Below are 15,235 nucleotides of genomic sequence, written 5' to 3'. Positions count from 1 at the left end.
TGGCTAGGTCTTAGCGGCAGGGGATGTCTTACTGCCCTTAATACTGGTTTGCAGCTCAACTGCTCATGTGACTGCGCTGTAATTACAGAGAAGCCAAGCTGACAAAGGTCAGGCTGTAGTTGTCTTGACCTTCTGTGAAAAATAGAATAAACTTACAAATTTCAGCAATAATCTGGCGCAAAAATATTTCTAGAGAGTGCCATCTTGCTCTTTGTTATTATCACCTTGACCTACGATTTTTGTCTCTTCAACAACATTGGCCACGTAGAGCTGGAAATTTAGGACAAGGATGTATTTGCAGGATGAGTCACCCCCAATCTCTCTGGATACTGACGCAAGACCATGACAGCATTCTTGGACTTGGGATAAGAAACTCTTGAAGGTACAGAAGGTCTACATCCTCTGTATCTTGATGCAATTGTGACAAGACTAATCACTCGACTGCTGAGGCTGGCCAGTTATCACAAGCTCTTCTGTCACTATCTGAAGCAGTGTTTAAAATTCTCCTTCTTGAGTGGATCACAGCCGTCATTCAGAAAAGGACAGCCATTGTCAGCTCCTTTGGATTGACCTGGAAATTTCTTTTCCAGGTCAATCCTTTGACCTGGAAAAGAGGCATCCTTTTCGGTTCTTTCAAGGCCACAACTGGTCAGACTTCATGTGGAATACAGTGTCCAGTTCTGGGCAGCACCATTCAAGAAGGACATTGACAGGCTGGAAGGTGTCCAGAGAAGAAAAACCTTTAGACTGCTTCACCATTTTATTTCCCTGTTTCCCTTATTCCTATGTCTCTCTCTCCTGAGTTTTTAATTAAGTGTTCATGTGGCCTGCCCTGGTTTTCATTGTTTTCTCCGATTTGTGTTGTAATATATATATACGATGATTTTGCACTGTTATACTGTGTTATGATTTGCTGTTTATTTTGTTATATTGTATGGTGTCTGGGCATGGCCCCATGTAAGCCGCCCCGAGTCCCCATTGGGGAGATGGTGGCGGGGTATAAATAAAGTTTTTTTATTATTATTATTATTATTATTATTATAAATAGTAAACGGCCTGGAGGCAAGTCTAATGAGCAGCGGTTTAAAGAGCTGGTACGTTTAGCCTGAAGAAGAGAAGTTTGAAAAAGAACTTTGTAGTCATATTTACATTTTGTATGGCTGATATATTGAAGCTTGATTTCTGCTGCTATAGTGACTAGGACTGCTGATTTTTTAAGATCTACAGAGATACTCGCAGGAACACCTCAGCAAGTGAGAGTCCAAAAGTGGCAGGCTAAAACCCGGAACCTCAATCAGTGGCTGACACTGAATGAGAGAATCCCTCTTCCTGGGCACACAGAGGACTGAGTGACTTGGAAGGCGCTGAACAGACTTCGCTCTGGCACCACGAGATGCAGAGCCAACCTTAAGAAATGGGGCTACAAAGTGGAGTCCACAACATGCGAGTGTGAAGAGCAAACCACAGACCACCTATTACAATGCAGTCTGAGCCCTGCCACAGGCACAATAGAGGACTTTCTTATAGCAACACCAGAGACACGCCAATTGGCCAGCTACTAATCAAAAGCATCATTTAGTATAATGCCAAGTTGTTGTTCTTTTAAATTTTGTTTGTGTTTACAACTTCTACCCTCAGTTTGCTTCTGACATGATAAATAGATAAATAAATAGTGACAAGGACAATGGATTCAAATTAAAGGAAAAGAGATTTTGCCTGAATATTAGATGCTGTCTTCTTTGGATGTTTTCAAACAGAGACTGGGTTACAATGTTGGGTGTGCTTTGTTTATTCCTGACTGGCAAAATGAGATTAGTCTCTCCAATAATCCTGTGGTCTATCTCCAAACTCTTCTGTCTTTTCCTTTGTTCTTGATTGGAAGTTCTCTCCTGCCAACCCTCAGGAACAGAGGACACTGTCTTACACAGAATTAGACTTGGTCTGTAAACCAATCCAGTATCATCAACCCTGGTAGCCACACTGTGCTGTTGCAGGGAAATCGTTTCCAAAGGAATCTGTAAAAAACATGCATGGCATAGCCTCCAGCCTTGAGCCCTGTCCCTTCCCCATCCCACTCTCTCTGCTTTGAGGAACTTAAGTTCAGCTTCGCTGTGTCTCTTGAGTTTTCCTAGGCTTTCATCTGCTCCCTGAGTGTGGCAACTCTTCCAACCAACACCCTCCTATTTCGGGTGCCTACCTTTCTACCAACAAACCTTATCTGATCCATAAAGGTCATGCCATGGTTCTGATTCCTTTCTAGTTTACCGCAACACAGGACCCTAACTCCTCACCACCTCAAGAATGAGATGCCATTTGCCTTTAAATGACATTCTCCATAAAGCCTCTTTTGTGGAATATCTCTGGCTGCATCCCACGTCTTTTATTCTTGGGCACCCCACTATCTAGAAGAAAGGGTTTAAATATTGATTCATGTAGTACTTCTGTATATTTCTTCATTAAAACTGAATAAAGACGTTTCTTCAAATGTACTTGTTTCTAGACTTGGGGCTGCAAATGAAAGGATTTCTCCTACTGATAGAAAAATTTAACTCAATCCCATGAGGCATATGTTCCTTTCATTCAGGTTCTAAATGTATACAAATTTGCATGCGTACATATATATTTAATGCCCCAATTGAGTGTGATAACAAATCTTTCAAAATATAGCAATATTTTCTCTTCTGTAATCTCTCGGGGCATTTGTAAGTACTTTCACATGCTGTAATCTTCTTCTTTCTGTTGGAGAGATGGATCTAAGACCAACTTCCAAAGGTGTATGCAAAACACATAAGAAAGTGGGATGTATGGCCATGTTCCAGAAGCATTCTCTCCTGACGTTTCACCCACATCTATGACAGGCATCCTCAGAGGTTTCGAGGATGCCTGCCATAGATGTGGGTGAAACGTCAGGAGATAATGCTTCTGAAACATGGCCATACAGTATGACTATACCCCAAACTTCTTAAAAACTGAACAGAATATAGAAATGAATTGTAAAATATAGAATGGTGATACTGAGGCAGGAACGTGCCATAAAGGAAAACAAGTTATTTCTGGGTGTTGTCAAATCATGTTTAATTTCACTGAATCTTTAGCTGGGTTGGATCTATGCACTGCATACCAAAAAGGCCACTTTAACTCATTCTGTTACAAATTTTGAACACAAATGTTCCCAAGCAGAATATAAATGTATTTCATAGTTTTGTTTCCTTTACCTGTATAAATAATACGTGTCCCTCACTGGATATGTTTATCTCAGAGCTAACATTTTATTATCATGTTGTTGTCTGATTGCCATCAAGTCAGCTTTGGCTGACAGCGAAGGAGAGACTTCCAAGGCTTCCTGCCATTATCATCCCTGTTCAGGTCTTGCAAACTCATGGCTGTGGCTACCTTCCCTACCTGTAATATGGTTGCTCCTCTTTTCCTACAGCCTTTACAGAGCATAGCAAAGCCTTTGATTCTTATGTATCTCATGTAAAACTCTGGATCATTAAAGAAAAAAATGGTGTGAAGCACAACTGAAACTCTATCCTTCCCTTTTGTTAAGAAGTTTTAAAAAATCTTGCTACAAGATCCTTTTCATTTCAAAAGTGCAAAGACAGCTCAGCTGTGGCCACAAGGAAGGATGGGGTCCCCATAGGCGCAGCTCTGTTCCACAGCCAGGTTGTATTCTTTTCCTCTTCCTCCTTTGTATGCGCTCGTCACAATCCGAAGCCAGCCATGTTCCCCCTGCAACATATCCATTTGTATTAGTATATTTCTTGACATACAAGTCATGCAAATAATATTTGTGGTTTAGATTAAGGCAACACAACATGGATGTCTCTCCAGGCATAACATTGGCCAATAGTTCACCAAGGCTTAGTGCATAGACCTATTTTATTGACTCCCTTGGATGGCAACACCTTTAGAGGGAAAGCACATGGTGGTGCATTTGGCCTACCAGTCCCGAATTATGTATGCTGGTTCAGTAACACTGTAAAGCAGGCCTAGGCAAACTTGGGCTCTCCAGGTGTTTTGGACTTCAAATTCCACAATTCCTAATATGCCTTCTGCAAAGAGATCTGTTTTCATTCTATGCAGGAAAATACAGCCCCACACTTTTGCAAATGCTTTCAACCACTGTTCTGCATTACCAAAGTCTGCCATGGTCTATCTGGGAAATTCAAGCCATATCCCAATGCACCTGCACTTGCACCTCCACCTCCACGCCCGACATTTCCATTATTTATTTATTTACAGCATTTATATTCCGCCCTTCTCACCCCGAAGGGGACTCAGGGCGGATCACATTGCACACATAAAGGCAAACATTCAATGCCTTAACATAGAACAGAGACAGAGACAAGACGCATGCACGGGCTGGCCTCGAACTCATGACCTCTTGGTCAGAGTGATTTGTTGCAGCTGGCTTGCTATCCAGCCTGCACCACAGCCCGGACTTATATATTGAAAATATTTGGATTCTTACCCAGGGCTCTCCCCAAGAGTTCCGTACAATCCAGTATTCGGTTCCATTTTCTACTCCCCAGCCAGCAACGGAGACAATGTGGTTTATTATACGCAATAGTTTGAATTCTGCATAGAGTCCTCCAGTGTACTCATCCAGCTTTGATGTGGCCATAATCCCACAACTGTTGAAACATGACGAATAACAACAAAACTCTTTTAGGGCGCTAGTTAAAACAAGCAGCACTGAATGTTCAAAAGCCACAATCTGGATCTTGGGTTAAGAGCTTCAACCAGCACTTAGAGGAGGGAGCAAAAATGACATCTACATTAGCCTTTAGAATTTGGAGCTGTTGGCCATGATTCAAGCAGCCCACTAACCAGCTCCACCGGAAATCTTATAACGGTGGTTCAAAAGGCAATGCCTGCTATTTCTTATGCTTTGTAACAAAAAACAGCCAGGGCACTATCAAGACTAAGAAAAGGGCTCAGTTATCTGGTAGCATCACTGTGTGGGGCAGGATATTGACTTTGGCATGACAGTAAAAGCAGAGAGAAAAGGCAAGGTGCCGTGGTTGCTTTTTCTTCCCTTTCTTGTGTTTGGGCACATCCTTGCAGCCAATCAGTGTACGGTATGGCTCCTTTATTCACAGGACTGGTATCTCTAGATTCAATTAACCCATGACTACGTCCCCCAGGCAATTCTTTGATATGCTTCCACCAGAAGCTGACCACAGAGTCATGCTGGGAAGACCTAGCAATGCCTAGAAAGGCGATCTATTTAGGCCTTTCTTAGGCTGTCCAAAACAACAACTACTGCATGGTTTCACCAGAAGTCATTTGTTCAATATGGTTTGCTATTACTAGTGTTTTGGAAATTCAGGAACGTATTCCCTGTGGACATAGGGGTCATACTGTACTAAATACCTCCTACTGCAGTATCTAAAGTTGCATGTTCACTGGCATTATTGAGGGTATATGCTGTCAACAGGAATCAAACTGCAAAAATCTTTTGTTGACAATTTTCCCCAGATTTTACAGCAATGTTGAAGTCTATGCCTGAAAAGAGAAGTTAGACAAATCTGCTCAGAGACAGTCAATCACAGTTGCTAGAATGTTATGAAAGAGGGTCTATTGGGGAGAGAACAGCAATAACCTTGAGCAATGGTTCTCAGCTTTGTTCCTGTGGGTGTTTTAGACTTCAGCTCCCAAAATTCTTGACCACTGGTCAAGCTGTTTGGTGCTTTTGGAAGTTGTAGTCCCAAACACCTGGAGGACGAAAGGCTGGGAACCATGGATGTAGTAGAGGCTTGTTTGGAAAAGAGTCAGTTAAGTCACTCCAAGTCAGAATGAAGCCAATTAGGAAGAGAGGAACTGAGAAGTCCTGAAGCTGAAAATGCATAAGGAGGTGGGGAGTTAATATTTGGCTTGTTATATAATGAATATTTATTGGTTTTATTTTCTACAATTGTGTCTATCATTTATGGACTGAAAGAGAATTGGCCACACTTTACCAAAATGAACCGATAGATCACCATAGCCTCTGGCTCAATACAAAGGTCATCACGAAGCACGAGTACTAGATCCAGGGAAGGATCCTGAGGGTTAAAGGGCATAATGAATGACAAGAGCCTTAGGGTTGGAATTGTGTGGTCATCTTAGATAGAATTATGGTATATCCCATCATGATTTTTTGTATCCCAGTAAATCTCTAAGACAACTGAAGCACCAAATCCTTCTTTCTATAAGCGTTCTTGGTCTGTTAGCATAGGAATGTTTAACCTTGTTGAATCAGTGGACATGAGTGCTCCAAATTGTTTGTTCATTTTTGGGCAAAGCTTAAGAGCTAATTCCCAAATAATATAGTCTTAATAAAATAGAACATTCCAGAGTCTCAAACCACCTGAGTATAGGCAGTCCCCAAGTTACAGAGATCCGACTTACAAACAACTCATAGTTAAGAACAGGGGTGAGACAACAGGAAGTGAGAGAAACCTAACCCTCGGAAGGGAAATTCACTCGGGAAGAGTTATCATGGGGAAAAGGTGTCTCCACTGAAGTTTTATCACCAATCTTTGTTGTCATAATTTGGGGACTGCTTGGATCTTTAACTTTTTATATAAATTTGGATGTATACAGATGTCTCAGCAAGGTGGAATTCTGATGAATTTCAGCTCTTGAGGATTAGCCAGCATACTCTACACCAGTGCCGCTAAACAACCCACAGAGAATAGCTAGCAAGAGATGGTGTTCGGTCTTGTTTTTGTTCCAACAAACTAGTCTTCCAGCAGCACTGTTTCTGGTTTGCTGGGGGAGAAATAATCCAGAGTGTCAGGTCATGACAGGTTTGCTAAACAAATCACAAAGTCAAGGTAGCTGATTTGTTTAGAGCCTCCCACTGCCTGAATTCCTGTGGTTTCCTGAGTTGTTGTGTAGTGTGTCCCAGGACACTGTGGTAGATTGTTCATGGGATTCCGATTCCCGTGGTTGTTATACAATTTCCTGCCATTGAGGCTGCATTGCTTTACCTGATAGGGCCATTTGCATAGATTTCTGCCATCATTTTTTCTCGCCCGCTGATCGTTCCATAATCTGCCACTTTCCAGAGGGTGTAGTTCTTCACCACATGGCATTCGTCAAAAGTAATGCAAGTTCCACACTGGTTAAATTTCTTGCACTCTACAAAATTTAACAAAAAATATATAATTGATGCAGAAAGCAAACTCTCTTCCAACTGCTATATACAATGGGATGGATTTCTCCAACACACTGTTTTCTAATTTTCAGTCTGTCAAGGTAGACATGGCTAAGCAATTGTGTGTGTGTGTGTTCAGAAGGAACTGGAGATTCGAAATTTCCATCCTCTCAGAACATGCAAACAGTTTAAGGACAGTCGTTCTCAGTTTGATCTTCGTTGCACAAATGGAGCAGCCTACACTGTCTCTTCCTGTGCACCTTGGGTGCCTCCACCTTGCAGAATTAATGCAATTTGACACCACTTCAACTGCCATGGCTTAATGCTATGGAATTGTAAGAGTTATAGGTTTATAAGCTCTTTAACCTTTTCTGCCAAAGACTGCTCATTCACCACCAAAGTATAAATCCCAGGATTCAATATTTTTTTGAGTTTTAGAAAAGCCTTAAAAACATGGCTATGTGCTCAGGCTTTTAACGAATAAAAAACAAAGACGACCCAGACTGATGTATGGATAAAGCATGAGGATATTGGATGAACGGATTTTAACAATATGTTTTATATTTTATACTGTATTTAACTATTTGTAATAGATTTTATATGCTGTTTGTTTTAATGATGTGTCGGCATTGAATTGTTGCCAATTGTACGCCGCCCTGAGTCCCTTCGAGTGAGAAGGGCGGGATAGAAATATTGGAAATAAATAAATAAATGTGCCCCGGGTTTAAAAAACAGAAACTGGATATTTTAAAATATTCCATAAATAATGCCATTACATTTTATCATCAATGGAAGTGATTCTAAGCATACTTGGTAACTGTCACAAGAATTTGGAGAAACTGGGGCTGATTTGTTTTTGGAATACCCTTCCCAGAATCTTCTCGCTACTATGGATGCTAAACATTCTGGTTGAGAGGTTCTAGGTACCATAATCCACAAAAGTAACTTTTGCAAGATCTGGTTGTTAAAAAACTTCATGCTCGATAGTGACGACATTGTCTCTGGGGCCACAGTGCCTTCCCCTTGGCTCTGTAGCTTTCTGATGGTGTCTTTTGGGAAGCAAGGTCAACTAGCTGATGTCCAGGGATAGGTTAACAACACAGGCTTCCTATGGAAACCCCTATGCCCAATGTTGTATGAATGACAAACCGCTTTCTGCAGTCTGCAGGCATTCATACCGTTAGAAAGAAACTGGAGCAGAAGCATCCTTAGCACATGCGACTCCAACCTGCCCTAACATGAGGTAGGATGCGGGAATTACAAGCAGAAAGAGGAAGGAAAAAGTGGGAAGCGGGAATGCACGAAGCGAATAATGCACAATATCTATAATAAAGCAGGAATGCACCCCAGGGTTTCCCCATAATCTCACTTTGGTCCTTGGCCTGGTAATTGTTGCAGGTCTCATCCGGGATGCCGTGGTGATGCGCATACTCCCAGACGGCCAGGTGGTCCCCTCCGTGGCAGCTCCCTGCCTCGGCACAGTCGAGAACATGCTGGACGGAGAGGTAAGCCGAGGGCCAGGCAGCTTTTCTCTTGATATTGATGCGATCTGGAGAGAGGAACACAACCAGCACTTGGTGTAAGGCATAAAGGCGAGAGGTAGCATTCTGTTGTTCAGATAAATGTGGCAATGGTGGGAAGCTAAAGACAGAAACTTGAATTGGTGGTAATAGGGAGAAGAAGATAAGGGTTTTAAAGTAAACAGAAAACAAACTTAAGATCCAAGCAATGAGAGCGGATGAATTAAATATGACAGCTCTATGAGTCAAGCAACAGGTATCAGGTCATTTGATGGGTGGCAACTTTTGCTATATCATTGTTGGTACTGTATGATTACTGCAAGAAACGGGAAGGCTGTTTGTGGGAGTCTGGCCTCCCACTGCAAAATACTTTAACTTGCTTTAGATCTAGGACAGGCAAAGTAAGCTCTGGGTCCCAAAGCTTTCCACATTGAAAAAAAATTGCATTGACTTTGGAGTTATTTTTCTGCCTGAAAACAAGCCAAAACATACCCCAGATGTCTACAAATGTGGCAGTTTAATTTCCAAAGCTAATCACATCAATCCCACCCCCCAAAGAAATAAATAGAGCCAAAGGGCAACAATTATCCCAAAAACCAGTCAGAACTCAGGGAACATCACTGCTGATATACTAAAATGTAGCCATAAACGTGATTCTCCCAGACCATCTTTTTTTCCTCAACTTTTAGTGGCAGGTAAAAACTTTTGCTGTCAGACATTACTAAACTGAAGTGTGTTGAAAATGTTTAGAAAATGTATGATTAGGATTGTAAGTAGGTATAAAGTTTGAATGCATTTTAATATTTTTCAATGTTTAATGGCTTTAATAGTATACATTGTTTGATTGTTTCTCAGATTATCTTTTTCTATTTTATGTGTTCACATTGTTTTAAATAGGGGCCGTGGTGACACAATGGGTTAAACCCTTGTGCTGCCTGAACTGTTGACTGGAAGATTGAAGATTCGGATCCATGAGACGTGGAGAGCTCCCGTCTGTCAGCCCTAGCTTCCATGCAGGGACATGAGAGAAGCCTCCAAGCAGGATGGTAACACATCTGGGCATCCCCTGGGCAACGTCTTTGTAGACAGACGATTCTCTCACACCAGAAGCGACTTGCAGTATGTTCTCAATTCGCTTCTGACATGATGAAAAAAAATGTTTTTAATTAGCATTGTTTTCTATGTGTTTGTTAGTAGCCTTGAGTCCCTTGATTAGGAAGAAGATGGGACACAAACAAAGTAAATAAATAAATAAATGTATAAATAAAAATAATCTGCACCTCCTCAAGGCCTCTTGGAGCACCAGTTAGTTTTGTAAATAGGTACAGGGATAACAAAGGAAACAATTTAAAATATTTTAAAATGTAAAAAAATGTTTAAAATCAGAAATGGATTTGTTTGCTTGTTTGCATTATGGGCAGTTTATATAACCTTTGTAGCAGGAATGGGCAAACTTTGGTCTTCCCTCCAGGTGTTTTGGACTCCAACTCCCACAATTCCTAACAGCCTACCAGTTGTTAGGAATTGTGGGAGTTGAAGTCCAAAACACCTGGAGGGCTGAAGTTTGCCCATGCTTGCTCCAGCGGATCCTGGGACTAAAACCTGGCCCACATATCCGGCACTCTTACTATTCCTGGATGTAAAGAAAAGCACGAGAAGGCAACCACAACCCCACTATGAAAACCACTTACCTGCCAAGGCACTGGTGCTGCCGTGAGCCCAGCAAGAGCCGCAATACTTTGGGATGTGCTGGTTGCGAGTGGAGCTCACGTAATTGACTCCGTCTATATTTCGCCAGTCCCAGCTCTTTGGGAGTGCCGAGATGTTCAAATGTTCATGTGGACGAGGGTATGTTCTGTTTGAAAATGTAGGGAAGAAGAAGAAGAGCAAGTTAACACTTTTTCCCCATCCTCTGGAATGAGGAACAAAGTCATCCTCTCCTGACCTCAGTTTCTTTGATTGGTTGGCAGTCACAAGACTTTTCCCTGCAATGAACTTCCTTCCAAATATCAATGCTTTAGAAGTGAGTTATACACTTTTGTGCCATTGTATCCCATTTCTTAAGGGGTCTCAGTAGCATGATGGTGTTGCCTTCAAGGCCTTCTTGAGCCTCTCCACATAGGCATGTGGTTGTCCAGATGAGTGGTCCTTTACTCGGATCTAGTACTGTTCTTCCCAATTTCTATGTAGCGCTGTGAAAACTGAACAGTGATGAAAGCTGATAACATTCTGTAACACAATTTTTGTTTCTGGGTTATAAATGTCATTTCCTAATGGTTTCTATCATAAGAACATGGAAAAGGCTTATTAAACTGCAAATAACTTTGTTTTTGTGGGACATGCTTCAGCACATTTTGCTATAGTTTTCCAATGGATATCTCATCAAGTCTCAACCAATTCAACATAGTTTGTGGTAGCCACAAAAACAGAGTTTCTGGAGTATAACAACTACTTTCAAAGTAAGTACCACACAATTAAACAGAAAATAATGTTTCCAAACCAGGAACAGAAAATGTGTCATTTTTTTTACATAATGTAATAGAATCAGTTTGTTTGGAATGTGGGGGTGGAGAAGACTTCTATGGAGACCATGGACTGCCAAAAAGATCAATAAATGGTCCCTAGAGGAAATCAAACCTGAACTCTCCCTGGAGGCCAACATGACTAAACTGAGATTGTTGTAATTGGTCCATACTATGAGGATATGACTCATTGGAGAAGACAATTATCTTGTAAAGGTGGAAGGCAGTTGGAAAAGAAGACTGCATGGATCGATGGGTAGACCCAACCAAAGAAGCCACATCCTCAAGTCTGCAAGATGTGAGCTGTTGACAATAAGGTGCCTTGAAAGGTGTCTCATAAACTGAAGTCTTGATTTGACACTATTTGAGAACAACAAAGACTGTACATATTTACTGTGGGGGAAACTCTTCTGAGTAGCAATGAGCAATTAGGGAACATATGCTCCTTCCACAAGGTAAAAGGTAAAGGTAAAGGTTTCCCCTGACGTTAAGTCCAGTCATGTCCGACTCTGGGGGTTGGTGCTCATCTCCATTTCTAAGCTGAAGAGCCGGCATTGTCTGTAGACACCTCCAAGGTCATGTGGCTGGCATGACTGCATGGAACACCGTTACCTTCCCGCCAGAGCGGTACCTATTGATCTACTCACGTTTACATGTTTTCGAATTGCTAGGTTGGCAGAAGCTGGAGCTAACAGCGGGTGCTCACTCCGCTCCCCAATTTGAACCTGGGACCTTTTAAAGTTCAGCAGCTCAGCACTTTAACACACTTCGCCACCAGAGGCTCCTTCCACACAGCTGTATAAAATCCACATTGAATCGTATTATATGGCAGTGTAGACTTAGATACCCCACTTCAAAGCAGATATTGTGGATTATCTGCCTTGATTTGTCATTTTCACAAAGTGAAATGTGCTATTTCACAATGAAATTACATGCCTTCCACGCACACACAACAAAACAACACACCCATCCTTCTACACCCCCATTACCACCACACAGCCCCCAATGCCACATCAGTATGAAACCACAGAGATCAACATAGCCGCAGCTCTAGGATAAAAACTATCCTTCAGTCTGTTTGTCCTTGTCTTTGTCATCCTGTAATATCTTCCATATGGCAATAAGTCAAAAAATAATATGCTGAGTGAGATGGATCCCCAAGAATGCTCTGAGCTTTCTTAAGGCAGCAGGAATCACACAGTTCTTCCAACAAGGGGAGAGGGCAGCCAATGATTCTCTGTGTAGAAATAGTGACCCCTTAGAGCGCCTTCATATCTGTTGAATGAATTTCAACAAGGACAAATGTAAGATACTCCACTTAGGCAGAAAAAATAAATGCAACGATACAGAATGGATGATGCTTGGCTTGACAAGTCCATGTGAGAAAGATCTTGGAGTCTTCATGGACAACAAGTTGAACATGAGCCAACAGTGTGATGCAGCAGCTAAAACGGCCAATGGGATTTTGGGCTGCATAAAAAAGGAGTATAGTGTCTAGATCGAGGAAAGTCATTGTGCCTTTGTATTCTTCTTTGGTTAGACCTCACCTGGAATACTGTGTCCAATTCTGGGCACCACAGTTCAAAAGAGATAAGCTGGAAGGTATCCAGAGGAGGGAGACTAAAATGATCAAAGGTCTGGAGACCATGCCTTACGAGGAGCATCTTAAAGAACTGGGTATGTTTAGCTTGCAGAAGAGAAGGTTGAGAGGAGACATGATAGCCAGGTATCAATATGTGAAAGGCTGTCATAAGGAAGAGGAAGCAGGCTTGTTTCCTGCTGCCCTTGAAACTAGGACTAGGAGCAATGGGTTTTAATTACTGGAAAGGAGATTCCACTTGAACATTAGGAAGCACTTCCCAATCGTAAGAGCTGTTCAACAGTGGAGTGGAAGCTCCTTCCTTGGAAACTTTTAAGCAGTGGCTGGATGGCCATCTATCAGGGACACTTGTATTGTGCTTTTCCTGCATGGCAGAGGGTTGGACTAGGTGGCCCATGTGGTCTCTTCCAACTCTATTATTCTATTATTCCTATCTGCCACTGTGCAGCTACCAAATCATGCGCAGATGCAGTAGGTGAGGACACTCTCTATAGCACCGTGGTAGAAAGTCACCAGCAGTTTTTCATTCAGTTGGGGGGTTCCTTAGGAATCTCAGGTAGTACAGTCTCTGCTGGGTCTTGGGTAATATGGCTGTGTGGAATCACAGAATTATAGAGTTAAAAGAGACCTCATGGGCCATCCAGTCCAACCTCATTCTGCCAAAAAAAAATAGGAAAATCTCATTCAAAACACCCCTGATAGATGGCCATCCAGCCTCTGTTTAAAAGCATCCAAAGAAGGTGCCTCCACCACACTCTGGGCAGAGAGTTCCACTGATGAACAGCTCTCACAGTGAGGAAGTTCTTCCTGATGTTCAGGTGGAATCTTCTTTCCTGTAGTTTGAAGCCATTGTTCTGCGTCTGAGTCTCCAGGGCAGCAGAAAACAAGCTTGCCCCCTCCTCCCTATGACTTCCCTTCACGTATTTGTACATGGCCATCTTGTCTCCTCTCAGCCTTCTCTTCTGCAGGATAAACATGTCTAGTTCTTTAAGCCGCTCCTCATAGGGCTTGTTCTCCAGACCCTCCTCTGGACGCATTCCAGCTTGTCAACATCTCCCATCAATTGTGGTAGGAGCCCCCATGGCCTAGTGGATTAAAGCCTTGTGACTTGAAGTTTGGGTTGCTGACCTGAAGGCTGCCAGGTTCGAATCCCACCCGGGGAGAGCGGGGATGAGCTCCGTCTATCAGCTCCAGCTCCATGTGGGGACATGAGAGAAGCCTCCCACAAGGATGGTAAAAACATCCAGGTGTTCCCTGGGCAACGTCTTTGCAGACGGCCAATTCTCTCACACCAGAAGCAACTCAGGTTGCTCCTGACACGAGAAAAAAAAAAATCAATTGTGCCCAGAATTGGACACAGTATTCCAGGTGCGGCCTGAAAAGGCAGAATAGAGGGGTAGCATGACTTCCCTGGATCTAGACACTAAACTTCTATTTATGCCTTGAGTTGGTCAACCTTGGTCCAAAAGAAATCTTGGACCAGGCTGGAGGTTGTTGGCTGGAAAGAGCTTCTGAGATGTGTCATTCTAAAGGATGAGGATAGAAGGGAGGAAGGTGGAATGAGGTTAGCCCAGGCATGGGCCAACTTCGGTCTTCCCTCCAGGTGTTTTGGACTTCAACTCCCACAATTCCTAACAGCCTACCGGCTGTTAGGAATTGTGGGAGTTGAAGTCCAAAACACCTGGAGGGAAGGCCGAAGTTGGCCCATGCCTGGGCTAGATGGAAGAGAGAGAGAAGGAGGAGAGAAGGAAGCGATGCCTCACCTGAGTCCCGGAGTCTTCCCCGGCTTCGGCTGGTGGCAGCTTCGCCCTTTCTCCCAGGAGAGGCCGGCGGTGCCGAGGAGAAGCGGCAGGAGCAGGAAGAGGCCGGGGGCGGGCATGGCCCCTCTCCTTCCTCCTCCTCCTCCTCTTCTTCCTCGCAGGGCGGTGGCAGTGGGTCTTGTGCCCGGAGAAGCCAGGGCTGCGGCGGCTGAGTCTTGCTCCGCCAAAGGCTCTCTTGGCACGTCCGCAGCCTGGGAAGGAGAAGTCGGGCGAAGGAAGAGGAGGAGGAGGATGGAGCAGGCGCCCAAGGCAGTCACCGCCCTCACGTTGGCCTGAGACAGACGCAAAGGAGAAGGCTGTAGTGTGGAATAGGCATGGGCAAACTTGGGCCCTCCCTCCAGGTGTTTTGGACTTCAACTCCCGCCATTCCTAACAGCCGGTAGGCTGTTAGGAATGGCGGGAGTTGAAGTCCAAAACACCTGGAGGGAGGGCCCAAGTTTGCCCATGCCTGGTGTAGATTGTGTCTGGTGGTAGGTGGGAAATCCCATCATCCTTTGTCATTTCCTCCCAGTATTTAAAGTTGGCCATGTTTGGGTCTGTCCTCTGTGTGCCACGTTTGGTTCACTTCCATTGTTGATTGGGCTCACAGTGGATGTGGGTGAACTACAACTTCCAAAGATCAAATT

General features: G+C 43.3%; 1 protein-coding gene across 1 annotated transcript; it reads right to left on the bottom strand.

The window, feature by feature from the left end:
* Positions 1–3,058: 3,058 nt before the first annotated feature.
* Positions 3,059–14,945, bottom strand: LOC100559158 (cathepsin Z). Its single transcript, XM_062978980.1, has 6 exons — positions 14,553–14,945; positions 10,359–10,522; positions 8,517–8,696; positions 6,981–7,131; positions 4,475–4,637; positions 3,059–3,732 (listed from the first exon to the last, which is right to left on the bottom strand). The coding sequence occupies exons 1-6, from the start codon at positions 14,666–14,668 to the stop codon at positions 3,607–3,609; spliced, it is 900 nt and encodes a 299-aa protein (XP_062835050.1). The 5' UTR covers positions 14,669–14,945; the 3' UTR covers positions 3,059–3,606.
* Between the last annotated feature and the right edge of the window lie 290 nt (positions 14,946–15,235).

This window comes from Anolis carolinensis, chromosome 4, assembly GCF_035594765.1.
Source record: "Anolis carolinensis isolate JA03-04 chromosome 4, rAnoCar3.1.pri, whole genome shotgun sequence".
NCBI lineage: Eukaryota > Metazoa > Chordata > Lepidosauria > Squamata > Dactyloidae > Anolis > Anolis carolinensis.
The sequence above is the reverse complement of the archived record's forward strand: the minus strand, read 5'-3'. Positions and strand labels throughout refer to the sequence as shown.